Source organism: Natrix helvetica (assembly GCF_964273705.1).
Source record: "Natrix helvetica genome assembly, chromosome: 7".
Taxonomy (NCBI): domain Eukaryota; kingdom Metazoa; phylum Chordata; class Lepidosauria; order Squamata; family Natricidae; genus Natrix; species Natrix helvetica.
In genome coordinates this window covers 13970784-13991126 of record NC_138558.1, presented here as the reverse complement: position 1 = coordinate 13991126, position 20343 = coordinate 13970784, and the positions used below count along the sequence as shown (strand labels likewise).

The 20343-nt window shown below is 41.3% G+C and overlaps 1 protein-coding gene across 5 annotated transcripts in view; it reads right to left on the bottom strand.

Moving 5' to 3' along the window:
* Positions 1-1531: 1531 nt before the first annotated feature.
* The window catches only part of AFF1 (ALF transcription elongation factor 1), a 188799-nt gene continuing 169987 nt past the window's right edge, over positions 1532-20343 (bottom strand). For all 5 annotated transcript variants that reach the window (XM_081960189.1, XM_081960190.1, XM_081960192.1 and 2 more), the window contains 8 exons: positions 18287-18378; positions 17349-17412; positions 15530-15666; positions 12481-12552; positions 11900-11993; positions 10380-10423; positions 7726-7955; positions 1532-5542 (listed from right to left, as the gene is read on the bottom strand). In XM_081960189.1, the coding sequence (XP_081816315.1) occupies positions 5421-5542; positions 7726-7955; positions 10380-10423; positions 11900-11993; positions 12481-12552; positions 15530-15666; positions 17349-17412; positions 18287-18378 (855 nt within the window). In that variant the 3' untranslated portion in view covers positions 1532-5420. The remainder of the gene's footprint in view (positions 5543-7725; positions 7956-10379; positions 10424-11899; positions 11994-12480; positions 12553-15529; positions 15667-17348; positions 17413-18286; positions 18379-20343) is intronic.

The following is a 20343-nucleotide window of genomic DNA, read 5'->3' as shown; positions in this document are numbered from 1 at the left end:
GGCAGTCCCTGAGAGATTAGATAACAATTTGTCTGGGATGGTAGTAGTATGTTTAGACACAACAGGAAGATAAAAGCATTTTCTGTGAATGTGGAGATTCTCGGGTGACAGTTGTCCCAAAAGTGCTTTTTCAAAAGGCAACTGGTTTTAAGAGTATTTACTATGTATTTGGTTTTTAATGTGGTTCCTGTACACCGCCCCGAGTCCTTTCGGGGAGAGGGGGCGGTCTATAAATCAAATAAACTTAACTTTGTTTTTCCTTGAAGAGTTTTCACTTCTCATCCAAGAAGCTTCTTCAGTTCTGTTCTTCAAAGCAATTTTACTAACTAAAGAAGCCGCTTAGATGAGAAACGTAATGTCTTCAAGGAAAAACAAAGGCCAGTTACCTTTTGAAAAAATTGGAATTTTCCATGAATTATAATTATATATATATTAGCCACTCTCATTTTGTGCACCTACATTTTTTCATAGACAACCTTCAAAATTCTTGCCTATCAAATTGTATTAAGCAGGTGCTTCCAAAAGAGGGCGCCAAAGAGCCACATTTACCATTCTAATAGAGCAGGAGCATCAGACAAATTTGTACAGTGAAATTTTTATCTTGAACCATGAGACTTTTAAAATGGAAAGCTGGTCTAAAAAGTTTGGCTTAGTCTGATTTAAAAACTTGCCATAGGCTTGCTCATTACCTCAATAACATAGACAGATAGGACTTCCATACTAGCATTGAACCATTTATTTAAAACAATCGGAGCACCAGCCTAGTATTCTAAGGAAGAATGTATGAGTTAAATCAGGAGTAGCTGCATGATTTATACATATGCTGTGTAGCAGATCAGGAATCTTTGCAAGAGACTGTGAAACTCACACATATAGTTGGTGTCCAACATAAAATCTGCTGGTTTCTCTTGAGGTTTCACTGAATTGATGGGATTCTTTTTGTCATGTGAGACACTTAAGATTGGAGTAGAAGATTGAGTCTAGGAGTAAAACATGCTAATGATACAAGTCTTTAGAGTCTGTTTATTTGGGAAGGGGGGGGGGAGAACAGTACATTTTTTAAAATCTATGATAGCTAGAAAGACTACTCCCAATCCTGCTATATATTAGGCTGGAAAAGATTGATACATGAAAAAATATGGTATTTTTGACGGAAGTCAACATTTATTTCTGAGGTTTGACAAAAAATAAACGCCACACAGCAAACCAAGGGTTCGCTTAATGACCACGCATGTTTATCAACTGTGGTGATTCACTTCATGACTGCTGCAAAAAAGATCATGAAATGGGGTCAGTTATGTTATTACACACTTTATGACCATCATAAATTTAGGATTATCTGTAATCAAGAATAATCATTTAACGACCCCATAATCCCAAGTGGGGTGGAGTCTGGGCAATTGAATGGAGCTAGCAGAGTGTTTACTGGCCGGATGCCCTTCCTGACGCCAAAGCGGAGCTTTGTTCAGCAGACAAAAAAAAAGAATAGGAAATACTCTTGTTAATGATTAATTACAACTGACACAAAAGATGCTGCTTCATTTAATATTTATTTATTACCCCACAGAATTTAAACAAATCAATCTGGAAATACCACCAATATACAGGGCAGAAAATATTTACAAGATGGCGACACAACATCCCATAATAAATTTAAATGTACAGATTTTTTTTCCCACTCTGTTCCCATGGTTTCTTTATTTTAAAAAAAGGTTAAGAAGAGAAATTGCCCTTTAAAAATAAAATTGTCATCAACCTAATAATGTTCAGTCCGCATCTCCAGTGTCAATGGAACTTGCAAATTATTAAATTATGGTTATCTTAGATATATAAGAACATTGTCAATTTTAAATACATTAATTATAATTCTAAATAAATATCTGGGAAGAGAGCTGCTTTCAGCCTGCAGCTTCATAGACCTGTGTTTAAAAATGGGAAAAACATTTTATTTCTTGCTCCTTGGATGGAGAACTGAAAGCTTGACTCTGGGTAAAATTCATGAGACATCCATGTAGAACTGGGAAACAGAATTTAGAGTTGGGATGAAATGGGAGTCTGCTCATTCATTAAATTGGTCTTTTGAGAGAGAAAAAAAATTAAAACCATAAGGATCTTAAACCTGATCCCCACAAATGGACTTTTTCTCTGCAATTCCGTGTAAAATTAAAACAAACAATGGTTTTTTTTGGGGGGGGGGAATCACAGAACACAAAAGCTTTTCAAATTGGAGAATTACTTCTCTGGAAAACTGAGAAGCTTTTCCTCCCCTTTGATTCCGGAAGAGGTTCTGCACAGCCTTTTCTGAACCAAACCAAACTTTTATTTTCATGAAATGAAACCTCTATTGCTTTTTTTTTTTTCCCCGCTACCATTTTATGAACGTATAAAACCAGTCGCACAAATGCACCGCAGTCTTTTCGTTTCTTTTTCACAAGAGAGATTAGTCAGCTGAATCTCAACTGGGAGATTCTGGGATTGAACGTACTTTTGGAATAAAGTGCTCAAGAGAGTGGGCTGAAGTGGGGGCCCTTAACAACTGAGGATTCTTTATATCAGAATATAGATCATAAAGCAGAAGCAGCAGCAAAGGATCTAAGCTGGTTCCGGAGTTATTCGGGAGAGAGAGGGAGAAAGAGAGAGAGAGAGAGAGAAGGAGCTAGTGGGGAAATTTTGATCCTGAGTCTACAAAGACTGATGGGGAAAAGGGAGGGTGATGCGGTTTGCAATAGGGAGACAAAACAGACAGTGTTCCTCCGTTTCCCATCCATGCTCAGAGTTTTCGTATCTGTTTAGTGTGATAAGACAGCCAGTACAAGCAGCTCATTTTCCCATACTCAGACCAAATCCTTCCCTGGGGAAAAGCAGGTACCGATCCAGTTGCTTTTAAAACCTCATCTTTTGATGCACTCCCCCCCCCCCCGTTTCCTGAGATATCACTGCAGCAATGTTGCGAGTTCAAATCTTTCTGATCGAGAACCTGTGACGTCCCTGTATAAATAGAGTGTAGTGCTCACGGAGACTAATATGTTGGACTGGGAGGTGCCCCAGAACTCCCCCAAACCTGACACAATCTCAAAATTCTTAGCCAATCTGTCAGTAACCTCAAGCAACATCTTACTGACAGGAGGTCTCAGCAGATCGGGAATCGGAGTATTAGGTACCCCAAAAGGTGGCTTATGACTGCGGTGCAGGAAGCATTGGACAAGTGCCAGGGTCTACAACTTCTGCTCTCTGCCCCACAGCAATCAGGATGCTGCTTTTCACCACCTTTCTTCGGTTGCAATTTGAAAATGCAGGCAATGCAAGATTTCTGTTACCCATCAATGCATCTTGCACCGATTCGGAAGGTTTCAAGATCTCCACCTCGTCTTCTTCAAAATTAAATAACTTGGATTTAAACACTTGGAAGGGGGGGGGGGGAGAAAATGTTTCTCTAAGTAAAAGTAAGTTATTTCTGGAAATCCTTACGTTCCCTTGTTTTTTTTAACCCCCTCCCCCTTGTGGGGACTGCATTATCCCCAAATCAAATCTGCCCTGAAAGAATCAGTAAGATTCTCTACAATGAGTCTATCTTCAAAAGGTGGAATCGTGAGGTTTATTACTAGTGTTGGTAAGGAAATAAATCTATGGTAAAAAATAAGAAATGCTCTACATCAACTCCAGAAAAAATAATTGTCTGCCTTTACAGCAAATATTACAACATGTTCGATTCCAGCTTTTTGACTCTGAGAATCAGCCCAGAAGAAAATAATAATAATCGCACTTAAGAATAATTTATCTGGAAGTTATTCGTTCTCCGAGTGGCCTGCTGAAGTCAAGCGATAGCAGATGCAAATGGGAGAATTAAAAGCACAGCTGACAAGAGGGGGGTAAAATACATATTTTAGATGAAAACAGAATGCTTGTGTTTCTTATGCTCGACAGGTTATGGGAAACAAATAGAGGACGCTCATTCACGGTGATTTTTATAAATTAATAAAAGAAGCAGAGAGATGCCTGTGGACCTAAGAGAACTATCCGTACTTGCATTGAAGAACTGAGGGTTTTCCAAGTAGACGGAAGCAAAGTATCTTACAACGGAGGAAACAGAATCCTCTGAAAAGAAAAAGGATCATAAAGAAAATGAACCAGTGTCCTGACCAGCACAAATGAAAAATCGTGTATCAACCAAGGCACTATCTGAACCTACCATGTGAGGGAAGGTGAACTGAAAATGGCACACTTCAAAGTTCCTCCCCTCTCAAAGATCTTTAAATATCTCCCAACAAATTTTATAAAAGCAGAAGAGGCCTCTTCAAATGCCACTCCTTTTATTTGGTGCTAGGGAATTCTCCCCTTCCTTGGCCTGCTACTCTCTGTGTGGAGCTACTCAGAGATCTAATGGAGTAGCATCTTTAACAGCAGTGATGGCAACACCCATTCCTCTTAGTAATGTATTTTTATCACAGCTACTCCAGGGATGAACCGGAAACCATATCCCTAATTTAGAGAGGGGCGTTAAGAATCAACATCGCATCTACCGGGTTGTCTGCTCAAACGTGATTCTGACACGGTAGGCCGCCTCGCGAGATTGTCAATGTGCCAAATGCAGAATCATGAAACTACCACCCAGGATAGCTGAAAACTGCTACAACTGCTCCTACAAAGAGCCAAAACAAAGAAAGAAAGGGAAAAGCAAACCATGGGATAGGCCTGCTACAGGTCAGGAGAACAGAAGAAATAGTGCAACAATTGGCCACTCGTACGTAGCACATGGAGGAGCGAGAGGGGCAGGAAGACGGCTTTTTTAGTTTGAACAGAAAATTCAATTTATGGCTGAAGAATTGCCATCCAGATACCCGGGTCCTGCCACCTGCCAGAACTGAGATGAGTTGGTGATTTATACTTAAAAATAAAAATAAAATTCAGCATTACGCACTGGGGCGCACCCTTAGATGTTGTAGAAAATTCTTTGGGAAATGGATTTCGCTGATGCTTCTTCGTGTGTGCTGACTGATCAATTATCTTGCTGGTTATTCATTACGAGAAATGTTTATAGACCATTGAGACAAAGAAACCATGATGGGAATGGGGAGGGAGGGAAGGGAAGGGGGGGGCAGGGGTAGAGAAAGGAGACAATTGCACTTTGTCCTTTGAAAGAAAGGCATCTTCTTCTACTTTGAGGCCTCTTCTTCTTCACTCTTTTTATCTTCTCAGTGGCCCATTGGCATAGTAGGAATGCAATCTCTAATAAAAGTTTTCCAGTGGTGCCAGATCCCTTCAATCATGCTTAATTCCAAACTTGTTCCATGTGCTTTTTTTTTTTCCTTCTTCTTCTCTTTTTTTCAAATCCAACCAGTCAGCCCCATTCAAAGCTTCGTTTCGGAGGCTTTCAAAGTGCAAAAGAGTCCAAGGCAAAAATCTTCACCTTGAGTCACCCATTAAGGCATGTTCGATTCCAGTCTCAGCCATTGCAATCCATGACGGGTGTAGTGTACAAGTTCGATCATACTGCTGTTCAACGAGAGAACGCAGGCGGCAGCGTTGAGCTTGGAAAAAAATTCTGAAAGAGGGAAGGGGGAAAAGAAAAAAAAGAAAAGCATCATGTCTGATTCTTTTGTGAAGCATGCTTAGCCAGAAGACTCTGGTTCTTAAAAACGCGTCAAACACATTTTCTCAACCTTGGCAATTTTAAAAATAAATTGTATTCATTTTCTATTCATTACATTTCTTAGTCGTGTTATCTGGGTATTTAATTTGCTTAGTAATACAGATTCTGTACTGGGGATGCGGGGGCTCAGTGGCTAAGACGCTGAGCTTGTTGATCAGAAAGGTCGACAGTTCGAATCCCTAGCACTGTGTAATGGAGTGAGCTCCCGTTACTTGTCCCAGCTTCTGCCAACCTAGCAGTTCAAAAGCATGTAAAAATGCAAATAGGAAAGTAGGAACCACCTTTGGTGGGAAGGTAACAGCATTCTGTGTGCCTTCAGCGTTTAGTCATGCCGGCCACATGATCACGGAGACGTCTTTGGACAGCGCTGGCTGTTTGGCTTTGAAACAGAGATGAGCACCGCCCCCTAGAGTCAGGAACGACTAGCACATATGTGCAAGGGGAACCTTTACCTTTATCTTTACCTTACAGATTCTATTCTTAATCCTCACCCTTTTCCCCACCAACCACTGGTAAAATAAGTTCCATGTTTGAACCCTGACAACTGAAAGATATGCGGATTTCCACTCCCAGAATTCCTCAGTCAGATGCGTACTCATCTCTCATTCTACTCACATGGAAAACTTCAATAGAATGATTGATCATGAACGGAGCTTTACTTTTAACTTAGCTTAGGAATTTTTTTCCCCTTAAGTAATTTTCTAAGTCTTATTTTCTTCAAAAGTTTGACCTTGGCTACCAAGAGGGGTTACTTGAAGATACTAATCCAATAAGCAACCACTTCATTAGTCATGCAATAATTCTCCTTTCCGAGAATTAGGGTTATCCGTGTATTTCAGGCTACGCGACGGCAAACCTTTTTGGCATCAAATGCCAAAAAGGCCACGTGGAAACATCACATGCGCCCATGCATGCTCATCGGGGCCGCACTCCAGAAAAGCCGAACTTCCAGGTTCTGGCGCACATGCATGCCCAACGATCAGTTGTCTGGCATGTGTGTGCAGGCCGGGTTTTGGCATTGCCACGAATGCGAAGGGATCGCACTCTAGAAAAGCTGGACTTCCGGGTTCTGGCGCGCATGGGCACCCGACAATCAGTTGGCCGGCATGCATGCGCACACTGATTTTTGGCACTGCCACATGCACGCTGGACAGCTGATCATCATGCGCGTCGGAAATCCGGAAGACAAACAGGCAAGGCTGCACGTGCCAGACAACATGGCTTTGCATGCCACTTTGGACACGCGTGCCATAGGTTTGCCATCATGGGGCTACGAACTATTAATACAGCAACAATGGTAGCAATAATCTGGTCCAACCAGAGGTTTTGGGGGGTCTGGGTCTTGCTGGTGTCCTTCAAGTGAAGAATTTGTACCGACCACTGATGATATTAGCCCGTTTGGAAAGTCCACAAGACAACAACCAAACTCAGAGAGCGCCAAAGATTCTTCATTTCAACCCCGAGCAACAAATACTCTCCTTTATTGGTCATTTGTACAGAGGAGTGGTGCGGTGACGTAGAGGTAGAGCTCTTGCCTCACAATCAGGAGGCCGTGAATTCAAATCCTAGGTAGAGACAGATATTTCTCTCTCTGGGCACACTGGGAATATATCTGCTGAACAAAACTCTGCATTGGCGACAGGAAGGGCATCTGGCCATTAAAACACTGCTAGCTCCATTCAGTTGCCCAGACTCCACCCTGCAAGGGATTATGGGGGTCGCTAAAAGACGACAATGATGTTGATTGGTAATTTGTACTGAGCTGATAAACATCTGATTTACAGGAACCAATCAAAGTCACACTTATTTATTTATTTATTTATTTAATTAGATTTCTAGACCGCCCCCTATCCCCGAAGGGACTCTTGTTTTATTCTGGCTAGAAGTAGATCCTGAGGGTGCAAGCAGAGTCTCTCGTCAGCAAGAAAAACCAAGAATTATTTAGAGGTGCTGCTAACCTTCAGATTCTCCCAAATAAACTTGCTGAACACAATTGTCCTCAAGGGGAAAGGGACTTTAGGAAACTGGATTTGGAAGTCAGTAGGAAACAAACAAACAAACAAACAAACCCTTACTCTTATTTTTCCTAGCCAAAAGATCAGCTTGTTCCCAGAAGTCGTAGGCGTACAGAATATAAGAAGTGATGTTAACGAAGGAGGAGGTGATGGTCGGGATATAATGAGGGACGCTGACTGAGGAGCCGAGACTGCTACTTCCACAGCTGCTGGCACTGGAACCCGTCTGGGAGCTGACTGAGCCAGCCGGAGAAGGCATCGGGGAGAGTGGAGAAGGGGTGCCAGTGCTCCTGAAGGATGAAACACAAGTGAGCACCGCATTACATTCAATAAACACACAAAGTAGAACCAGGCATTAAAAAGGGATGAAATCTAAGGAGGAGGCATGAACAAATTAAGGGAGGAGGGAGGGGAATAGCTAAAAAGGATTTCTAACCGGTGAAATCCAGCAGGTTCTGACAGGTTCTGGAGAACCGGTAGTGGAAATTTTGAGTAGTTCAGAGAAGCAGCAAATGCCACCTCAGGCAGGCCCCCGAGTGGGGTGGGAATGGGGATTTTGCAGTATCCTTTCCCTGCCAGGCCCACCAAGCCACGCCCACAGAACCGGTAGTACAAAAAATGAATTTCACCACTGATTTCTAACCTTTGGTTCCAATAATTGAGTAAAAGAGGACCGAGCGTGCCCGATGGCCAATGCATGCTGACTTCTGGTGATCAACCCAAGGAGGGAAGGAAAATGGAGCGGGAGATTTTGAGGGAATACAGATAGTCCTCTGATTGTCCTTCAGCGACCATTCAAAGTTGCAATAGGCACTGAAAACGTCCTCACACTTATGACTGTCACAGTGTCCTCACAGTCACACGATCAAAATTTAGGCACTTGGCAACAGGAATTTACCGTATTTTTCAGAGTATAAGATGCACCAAGATTTTGCAGAGGCTAAGTTTTTAAACAAGGTTTTGCACTCTGCCAAAAATGGCCCATTTTCTGTCAAAAAAAAAAAGGGCATGCATACCTTTAGGAGGCTTATAGAGTGCTACTGGGAGCTGGAGGGCAAGTATGAGCAAAAAATGCCCTGTTTTTTGCTCGTTTTTGCCCTCCCCAGCCCCCAGGAACACTCTGGAAGCCTCCTAAAGGCTATGTACAGCCATTTTGGTGAAGGGGGTGCGGTTTTGCCAAAATACAGCCAAAAATGCTGTATTGGGTGTATAAGACCCACCCAGATTTTCACCCTCTTTTTTGAGGGAAAAAGGTGCGTCTTATACTCTGAAAAATACGGTATTTATGACGACTGCAGTGTCCTGGGGTTGTTTGCGACCTTCCGACGGGCAAAGTCAATTGGGGAAGCTGAATTCACTGAAAGACGACACAATTTATTTAACAACTGCAGTGTTTCACCATTGCCTAAGAGGTTGTAAGAGCAGGCATGATTCACTTAATTTCCTTTATTGATCAATACCGTGTGTATTTTCCGAAATCTCTTGCTCTACTTCCCTTCCTTCTTTGGTTGATCCCCTATGCTCAGCATGCATTGGTCACCAACAGAAATTCTGGTGCTAATTCTGATTTTAAGTTGAAGTCTATTTTAATGCTAAGCTTTGAACAAGTGCATTTTAGCCTGTTTGGTCTCCAGCCCTTGTTTAAGTCCTATTGATTCCAAAGCTATTTTGATCCCTTTTGATTACCCAACCTGGTGCCTTTTCCTTCTGTTAAGACTTCAACTTCCACGTACCCCTTAAGTCAGCATGAATTCTATTGATTTCTAAATTTATGACGAGGGCCTTGACATTACAAAGGGTGGCGTATTCTGCTTTTGGAGGAATTTTAATGCATTCTCTTCTGTCCAGGACAGCAAAGATAAAAACATGCATCATAAACCAGCTTAAGAAGGGAGGAAGGAAGGAAGGAAGGAAGGAAGGAAGGAAGGAAGGAAGGAAGGGAGGGAGGGAGGGAGGGAGGGAGGGAGGCCTTGCACGAGTCTAAACTATGGGTCCTATGAGTTTTATAACAGAAGAAGGATTTGAACTCAGATCTCCTCACTCCAAATCTACCCTGTGATACATACCGTATTTTTCGTAGTATAAGACGCACCTTTTTTCCTCAAAAAAGAGGGTGAAAATCTGGGTGGCTCTTATACACTGAATACAGCATTTTTGGCCTCCCAAAACCCCACCCCCTTCACCAAATTGGCCATACATAGCCTTTAGGAGGCTTCCAGAGTGCTCCTGGGGGCTGGGGAGGGCAGCAATGAGCGAAACATGGGCCGTTTATTGCTCGTTGTTGCCCCCCCTCAGCCCCCAGGAGCCCTTTATAAGCCTCCTAAATGCATGCCCTTTTTTTGATGAAAAACAGGGCCGTTTTTGCACTGCAGAGTACAAAACCTTTTTTTTTTTAATTTGCCTCTTCAAAATCTTGGTGCATCTTATACTCCGATGCATCTTATACTCCGAAAAATACAGTAGTTTCCTTTGAGCAGAATGCTAGGCCCTCTCTACATGTCTACTCAAAAGCTAACCCTCCGTATTCCATAGCAAGAGGCCATCAAATCAAAAGTAATAAGCAATGAGCCTGAGACATTAACCAGCAACAATTGTATTTTGAGAGATCACCAAACCGGTTTCCAACCAATTCATACTTTTGGCCATCATGTAACCTTACAATTAACCAGAAAAGAAAATTAATGTTTGTAACAAGAATAAGTTTGCGGTATTACCTTGCGACACATGGAGAAGGTGCTTGGGCAATTCTAGAAGAACTCTGTAATAAGCAAGGAAATTCTACTTAGATTGCAAGTAACTTCAACTCGTCTTTTTATTTACACAAAAGAGAAACACTTATTTTTCACGAACGTTTATTTATTTAATCAAACAATCAAATTTATTGGCCTCCCATCTTACCACAGGGTAACTCGATTAAATATTAAAATGAAAAATAAAATTATATAAATCAAATACAGGTAGTCCTCAACTTACGACAAATGAGCCCAAAATTTATATTGCTAAGTGAGACATTTGTTAAGTGAGTTTTGCCCCATTTTACAACCTTTCTTGCCACATTTGTTAAGTGAATCACTGCAGTTATTGAATTAGTAACATGGTTGTTAAGTGAATCTGGCTTTCCCATTGGTTTGTCAGGAGGTTGCTCATTTCATGAGCCCAGGACAATGCAACCGTCATAAATTTGAGTCACTTATCAAGCACCCGAATGTAAATCACATGGGGATGCTGCAACAGTCATAAGTGCGAGAAACAGTCCTAAGACACTTTTGTCAGTGCCGTTGCAACTTTGTATGGTCACTAAGTGAACTATTGCAAGTCAAGGACTACCTGTACTACAAAATCTGTGCTACAAAACTTTAAAAATGCAGGTGGAAATAAAGTGGAAAAAAGAAAAGATCCCTACAGATGAAAGTCTAATAAAAAAAAATTAGAATGTGCAGAAGTGGATAGATTAACGCTTAAAGTTAAGGAGAAGGAAGACAGAATATTTTTTAACATGGGATTTGTTCTACCAATGTTTAGCTAATAGAAACAGAAGTTAGAAATCTAAAAGTTTAAGAGAATGATTATATACAATGAAGGTTTATTAATATGGATAAGCAAATATTACGTGATTATTATCAATGTTATGGATATTGTTATTATTACTATTATTGTTTCTCAAAATTAAATGTACCCAGACAACATACTGTTCATATAGATATTGGATTTTTATGTTTACTAAAGATAAATGCATAAATAAAATATATATTAAAAAAAAACTTTAAAAATTGTTAGAATATTCATGACTGGGAGAGACTTGGTAACAAGGTCAGCCAATGAATAGGCATAGCAACTAAGTCAGCCAATGGGAGCTTAAATAGATCTGAGTCTGTGCTGAGAATTGAAACTGAAACAAGACTGATCTTGTCTGCCCTGACCGCTGAATGAAACTGTTGTCTCCTGCTTGTGTTCTGCTTGTAACTTCTACCACGCTGAAAGAATCTACTATTGGTATTGTACATTTATTCATCTGTTATTATGTACATAAAGAAATTAATGAACCAGATGAATCAGTTATCAGTCTGTGCTTTCTGGATTCAATTTTTCTGCAACAAACTCTGACAAAAGTACTTGTTGGTTCCATGTTACACTGTTCAGATATTAATCGTTTACTTGGGAAAACCATTCACCCACTGGCATAACATTGTTGGAAATACCCTCCCTTCCATTTTCAATTGAAACTGTTCACTACCTTGAAATGTTCATTAAGAGTCCGGGAATACTTTATTGCTGTGTCCTTCTTGTAGCGAAACATTGCCATGTAGAGAATGGCTTGGCAGCGCATGCTGTAAAAACACAATGAACATAAAACATCTGAAATTCTTTAGAACAAGGGTGTCAAACTCAATTTGATTGAGGGCTGCATCAGGGTTGCGTTTGACCTCAGGAGAGGGGGGGGCTGCCTGGGGGGCATGGCTGGCTCAACATCACTTATTGAGGCCCCACTTTCGGCCATGATGACCTCCTGCAGCCCTCTGCCAATGAAAACAGAGCCCAGGCGGGCTGCGCATGGCCTCTCCAAGCTCCGTTTTCACTGGCAGAGGCAACACGGACTGGTCCTTCATTGTTTCCAGGGTGGCCTCATGGGCCAGATCTAAGCACCCCGCGGACTGGATCCGGCCCAAGGGCCTTGAGTTTTACACCTCTGCTTTAGGACTTTGTTCCCCATAGTTGAAGAGCCTTCATACATTGCATCAAAGCAAAGTAGAAAGCATTTTTAACGTTTTTTTAAAAAACTTAGAATGCTTGGAAATAGAACGCAGAGCCACTCACCAAAACACAATGAAGATTTTTTCTTGTGTGGTTGTTGAAGAGTCCGCAAAGGATTTTAATGTCATTATGAATCTATGGGAAGACAAATCACACTTTATTTTAGTTCCATCAGCATATAAAAGCATAATATTGGGATGCCATGAACTAGCAGTGAAACAGAAAGTTAGTTTTACAGAATTTGGCAGATAATGGGGGGGGGGAATCCCCAAAGATTCCAACAGCGAAGTTTTTCCAGAATCTTCTTCCTAAATTTCATTACCTAATTTCATTTAATTTCTAATATCCTCTCCTTCAAATCCCTTCCCTAGTTCTGGCCAAACTCAAACATACAGAGGTCTGTACAGCAGCACTCTATAAGCCTCCATAAGGCTATGCATGCAATTTTTTGGACGAAAAACGGGCAATTTTTTCTTCGTTTTTGGGCCCCCACCTCCCCAGGAGCACTCTGCAAGCCCCCCCCAAGGTATTTCATGCCTTTTTGGGGGGGGAAACGGGCCCGTTTTCGTGGAAAATGGGCCGTTTTGGGAGGTTTGCAGAGTGCAAAAACTTTTTTTTTCCTTTTGGAAAGCTCTTTAACTGATTGATGAGAATTACATTGATCAAGTGCTGTGCCAGCTGAAACACCTACCTATCTACTGTATTTCTCTCTATCTCTATTTCTCTCTCTCTATTCCTCTACCTACCTACCTACCTACCTACCTACCTACCTACCTACCTACACACACACACACACTCTCTCTCCCTATCTACCTACTGTATTTCTCTCTATCTCTATTTCTCTTACTCTATCCCTCTACCTTCCTACATAACTACTCTCTCTCCCTACCTATCTACTGTATTTCTCTCTCTCTCTCCCTTTATCTGCCTACCTATCTAACTACTCTCTCTCTCCCTACCTACCTACTCTATTTCTATCTCTTTCTCTCCCTCTCTAACTCTCTATCTACCTACCTACTTTTTTTTAAAAAATTGCCTCTTCAAAACCTTGGTGCGTCTTATACTCCGAAAAATACAGTAACTGATTTACTCAAAGAAAAGAAACCATCTTTGTTTCTAACTTGGGCACCATTTCCAGATTTTTGTGCTGAAGGGGAGGAAAAAAATGAAACGTTGACTTTGGGTTTTGCCGATTAGACGAACTTGTTGTTAAAATTATTGGTTAGCACATGTTAAGTATGTAAAAAATTTAAAACTTGAGGCTGCTTTGTTATTAAGTTATTCTACTGCGCTCAAAAGAGTCAACGTCAATGTTCTTCTTTCTTTTCCCCCCCTTTGCTTTATGCCATTTTCTTTCCCTTTTTTCTTCCCCTCTTTTTCCACTGTTTTCATTTTCATTCCTATTTTATAGTTTGATAAGTTTAATTTTTTTTAAAAAAAAACACCACATCAGTTGAATCAGAGAAGGTGACTTCTGCGAACCAGATGTCTAAGTGGAAGTTCTTGATGCTGAACAGAATGAGAAAATAATTATATGTAGGAGGATTCTCAGTGCTCAAGAGTCTACAATGCAGATGCTGGAATGAAGCCATTATTTTGATAACAGAACCTCAAAACAGCTGTTGCGGTTGGAACTGATAGGAAAATGTAAACATGCATCCTCCAGTCCAAATTAATAGAAATTACTTTATCTTGCTCTTTTTCACGATTAAGCAGGAATGTGGAGCAGTGTGGTTGGATCTGAGGAGTCACTGTGCTGTCAGATTCTTCAAAAAACGTTAAAAAAGAGAAAATCAAGATACGGCTACTTTGGGGGGGCGGAATAAAGGAAGAAACGGATATTTAACTTTTTGTTTATGGAGGTTTTATCCAACAACGAAGCAATAACTGCTGATAATTGCCGTCATTATTTAAACAAAGCAAAGCCAAAGGAATATAGCAAAGTTACACTGGTGTGTGTGTGTTTTATACATGTTAACGAAAAGTAAGATAAAAAGGGGAACTTAACAAGAATTAAAATATGAGAGAGAGACACACACACACACAGAGGGAAAGTGTTAGGTTTCTCGCTTCTTTTTATACATTTGCTAATTTGCATTATTTGAGAATATTTAGGCTCCCTTAGAAGCATAACTGTAAGTGATTATATTGGCTTCCAACTGTTCATAAATACATGAGCTTATTCTAGCCTTCACTAAGAGGTTCTTGACCTCAGTAGGTTTGTCCACTGCCTTTTGCAGGCCTCCTGAACTAGAAGTGCTACATCTGAATCTTATCTGAAGTGGGCTCAGAGCACTTGCTATATACTTCTTTTCTTAGCTTCAATGGAATGGAATGGGGAAAGGAAAAGGGGAACGGAAAGGAAAAGGAAAGGGGAATGGAACGGTATGGGTAAGGGTACATATACAGATAAAGGTAAGGCTAATGGAAGAATAGAATAGAGCAGAGTAGAATAGAGTAGAATTAGAGTAATAATAGAATAGAATAGGAGTAGAATAAGAGCAGAATAAGAGTAATAGAATAGAATAGAATAGAGTAGAATAGAGGAGAGTAAGAAGTAGAGTAGAATAGAATAGAATAAGAGTAGAGTAGAATAATAGAGTACAGTAGAGCAAAGTAGAGCAGAGCAGAGTAGAGTGGAGTAGAGAAATAGGCTAGGCTAGGCATAGACTATAGTAATAAAATAGAATAGAAGAATAGAATAGAATAGATGTAGAATAGAGTAGAAGAATAGAGTAGACTAGAGTAGAATTCTTTATTGGCCAAGTATGATTGGACACACAAGGAATTTGTCTCCGGTGCATAAGCTCTCCGTGTACGTAGAAGCAATGAGTGATAAATCATGATCCTAACCATCATAAAAATTCATTCATCATAAATCATGATATAACCCTAGACTAGAAGGCCCAGAAAATAAAAGGAAGACAAAAACAATATCTAGAAGGGAAATGGTTTTGGATAGGGGTAACAACAGGGAAGGCCTGCTAACGGGATCCACAGGGTAGGCAGAGAATCCAAAAAAAAGCTACAGGAATGAACAGTGAACTCAAGGGAAACTTCAGAGGAAGAACCTGAAGCCAGCAGGTTAGAACAGAAACGGTTGTTTACTTACTTAATGAGGTCTATGGTTTCTGCAAACATGGTGTAGGCTGGCTTTGGTGAAAGCGGGTCTGATTCCATTGCAATGCCACACTCAATGAAGGATAGGGCAGCATCCAAGTATTTGAAGGCCTTTCCAACTTTGTCTGTCTATTGGGAGCAAAGGTAGCACGGATTAACCCACAAGCCAGCCAAGTGAGGCACTTTAGTTTCCCTGACATACTTCCACCGTTTTGTATACAGGCACTATATAGTCAATGGCCATTCCAGAGTTGCGGTCGAAGGCACTGGAAGGGCACCAGACAAAAGGGATTCAATTCAAATGTTATAGTGGGCCTTGATGGCTTTGAAACTAAATTACCTAAAGCGATTAGTTTCCTACAATGTATTAAGTTTTTTAAAAAAGTTAGGGAACACAGTATGATGAATCTAGCCACTTTGAGCTGAACCTCAATCTCGATTTCTCTCTTATTAGAAGAATGGAATAATTAAGCGCAACCGAAGACTCACTAGGAACGAAGGTGCTCTATCATTGGGAATTGTAACATATTTTTATTCACCTCTACCAGGGATCAGCCAACCCGTGGCTCTGGAGCTGCATGTGGCTTCATCCCTCTGCTGCGGCCCCCTGTCGCCAGTCGGCTCCACAATTGTTAGGGCATTCAGTTAGAACAGGTAGAGGAAAAAGGATGCCGCACTAAGAGGTGACTCTATGGTGGGGGAACCGATTTCCAGTCGGCTCCAGAATTGAGTGGGGGGCTTCCGGTTAGGACCTTTGTGGCTCTTTGAGTGTTTAAGGTTGCCGACCCCTGACCTATACAATTCTTATCGCTTTTCTGGGTGAGATGATATCCCCAAAGTGGATTTATAAAGCAGACTGACCATTTAATAAGAACCTTTCAGGTATATTGTGAAGCATTTGTTTGTTTACCAGTCCATGTGGATATGATGATGTTGTCCTCTGTGTCTCAGTGAACTCCAACTATCACACTGGAAGAAGTATGTTTCTTTCCCTTAACTTGGACAATGTTTACGGACATTCTCAATCATCCAGGTCACGGCTGTCCCAAAGCAGTGGTGGGTTGCCAATTATTTTACTACTGGTTCGGGCGCGGGCGCTCGCCGCTTCCTCTGGGAGGGTGGGCAGAGCCTCCCGCCACCGCTACCACTGGTTTGCCTGATCCGGGCCAAACCGGGAGCAACCCACCTCTGTCCCAAAGGTGCTTTTCCAAAAAGCAACTGGGACTTTTTTTTTTTTCTTTGAAAAACGATTCGCTTCTCATCCAAGAAGATTTGAACTGAACTGAAGGATGTTTTTCAAAGAAAAAGAAACCAGGAAAGTCCAGTTGCCTTTTGGAAAAGCGCCTTCCGGATTTAACTTATTTACATGGCATTATGCAAGAAGGCTTGGGTGTCTCGTCACCCAAAAACTTTTACGCAACAAAGAAAGTGCTTTATCTTTATATGTGAACACATGTCACCCCTTGGCAGCCTGCCTCCTCCATCTTTCAACAGATTCTTCCGACCCCAGAAGAAGACAGCTTCCCAGTTAGAAATCTCCACAGTTTTGCCCTTGGAGTGGATGTTCTGAGATGGAAACATTTCCAATTTGAACTGCTTTGCAAAGCTTTCAACTTGCTCTCGATCACAGGAAAGACACGTGGCAAGAGAGATGTCACCTCAATTTTAAAATCATGACAAGAGAGCTCTTTGAAGCTGATCCAGGGTTATTTCGCGACGTGGGTTTGCTTTATCCAGCAATCCCTCGAGTTAACTGTACTATTTGGAGCCCAGCCTATTCACACTTGCAACTTTTCTGCAGGCAAACCTACCATTGCATCAGCTTTGTGCTTCAATCTTTTGGCTTCCTTTAAGTGAAATTCTACTGGATGTTGTCTGAAATAAAGCAGAGAGAAATAGAATAGCCAAAACATATCACACAGACATTTTATTCCGCAGTTTTGAATGAACAGCCAAAAGATCTCTAAATATTTAGTAAGTTGTTCATTGTCAGTGAGCTTATAAAATCCATTCTGACCTAGGCTTCCCCAAAACGTACGAAGCAGATTCCTGGTCCCGACAAAACCCCTTTTATTAAATGAATGTGAATTCCTCTCATTCACATTCAGCAAAGGCCTTTCAAACAGTCTTTCAAAGGTGAATTTATGACCACAGACCTTATCTATCTTGGAAAGCTGCCATGTAAATATTTTCCAAATGCAGTGCTGTGCAAGAAAAGACTTGGCACAGAGTCTCTGAGGTTCAGGGACAGATCTTCACACTCCTGAAATGAACTAATTACTGAATGAACTGTTTCCTGCAAAAGTCCACTCCCCTTTCGCTCCTCTTTTAGTTCCTATGGGAGGGGCTAATCACCTGTGGCTTTACTCCCAAGCCAACACTGACCCTGATTTCTTAGTTGTTCTTTTCTTCTGGCAGTTCTGCGCATGCGTACACTGAGAACACTGCTGTCCAGTTCCGAAGGCAGCTGAGAACTGCCAGATGGCCTTGGTCCCGTCTCTGCCTCCGACGCAGAGCCCTGGTCCGAGCCTTCCCCAGCCTCCAGGACTGGCCCATGTTCCTTCCCAACCTCCTCACTGTCCGACTATGCTGCCAGCTCTGCTGGCCACTGGCGGGCCATAACAAAATCAACCCAGCAGGAAAATAAAAACCCAGGTGAAAACCCAGGCTGGTCCCATGGGTTACAACAGAAATGGAGATCTCAAAAGACAACATATCACAGCCAGAAGGAAAAAGAAAATATTCTTACCGGTGAGGCTTGCTTTGAGGCTTCATTGGCTTGGAGGTACCATTTGGCAAAGAAGGCACTGGGAAAGGGTTCGGGACATCATCTGCAGAGCCCTGGAAAGATGGAGAGGAAGAATGTGAAATACTTGCAACTCAGAAATAGTTCACAACAGAACATTTGCATTCTTCAACGAGCATGCATTTTCATTTCTCCCAGCATTACTAATTGTAATATAATGTGTAGTGTTGATAGCAGTCTTCCAGTAGTTGAGGTGCTGTCACAGAAAAAAATAGGTCAATTTATTCTCAAAGCACCTGAGAGCAGAACAAGAAGCAATGGGTGGAAGGTCATTAAAGAGAAATCTAACTTAGAACTAAGGAGAAATTTCCCGACAGTGAGAACAATTAATCAATGGAACAGCTTGTCTTTTGGATGGGTGCTCCGTCATTGGAAGTTTTCAACAATACACTGGACAACCAGGAATGGTATAGAGTCTCCTGCTTCAGCTGAGGGATGGACTAGAAGACCTCCAAGGTCCCTTTCCAACCCTATGATTGTATCTTTTAATTTGATCTCTTTTTTTTATAACCACGAGGAAGCTTGGTTTTTTTTGCCTTGCATTGTTGAATAGACAAAGCATTTTTAATCAACAGAAATCTTTTATTTTTTTACAAATGCCCAAAACAGGAAACAACTTTGCATCCATCAGTGTTAGAGAATCACAATATCCCAACCTAATCTCAATTTCTGAATGAACTGCATATGGGGTTGTTTTAATTTGGGAAGAAACAATGAGTCACTTAACAGCATTCTGAAAGACCTCACTTTAGAGACTAAGGCAGGCAAATTTCCGCAGCAAAGAAATATATTGCCTTCACAGTCGCAATCGAACTACGAAATTACATAAATTCAAAAGCTGAGAAGCAATCTCATCAATTGATAACGTGGAGTTATTTTATTCTGTACATTGGGCTTTGTTTTCTTGAATGTAAGAAAAGTTATTAAAAAAAAGAAGGGGAAGGCAGTGGATGAGGTGGCTGGATGGAGTCACCGAAGCAGTCGGCATGAGCTGAAAAGGACTCCAGAGGATGGCAGAGACAGGATGGCCTAGAACAGGGGTGTCCAAACTTGGGAACTTTAAGACTTGTGGACTTCAACTCCCAGAATTCCCCAGCCAGCCATGCTGGCTGGGGAATTCTGGGAGTTGAAGTCCACAAGTCTTAAAGTTCCCACGTTTGGACACCCCTGGCCTAGAAGAACATTGTCCGTGGGGTCGCGATGGGTCAGACATGACTTCGCAACTAACAACAAATCTCATTAGAAAGTCAACTTTGATCAAATTGTAGTTTTTGATGGAAGCCACACCATAATTAGAAGGGAAAAAAACCCTGTATAGTCACCCAAAATTACATATACGATAGTTAAGCACATATACTTAAAAACAAGATGCTTCTGATAACTATTTTATCTCTTGCCCTGAGGCATCTGAACGTTAAAAGTCCTCATTCAGCTATCATGCCACAAACCCATTGACAAACTTAAAGGCATTTTACACAATCATTAATAAAAGTCACCTAGCCTGCTGGCCATCAAGGTATCTAAATTCTGAACAATGCAACAAGCAGGTATGTTACAATATCTCTACTTCTCTATATATTTAGAGAGAAGTTTAAACATTCCCCCGTTTTCCCATCTAAATTTCTAGCTGGGATATCCATTATAGAGAATATATCTGCAGCAGCTCATATATAGATACGCTTTGATCCAAATAGCTGTGATATGTAAGACTCCTAAGGGGGAAGGAGTCTCCTTCACTATAGAGGTGGTCCTCGACTTATGACCATAATTGAGCCCCAAATTTTTACTGCTAAGCGAGACAGTTAAATGAGTTTTGCCCCATTTTATGACTTTTCTTGCCACAGTTCTTAAGTGAATCGCTGCAGCTGTTAAGTTAGTCCCACAGCTGTTAAATGAATCAGGTTTCCCCATTGACTTTACTGTTCATAAGGTCACAAAAGGTGATCACAAGACCACGGGACTCTACAACCGTCATAAATATGAGCCAGTTGCCAAGCGTC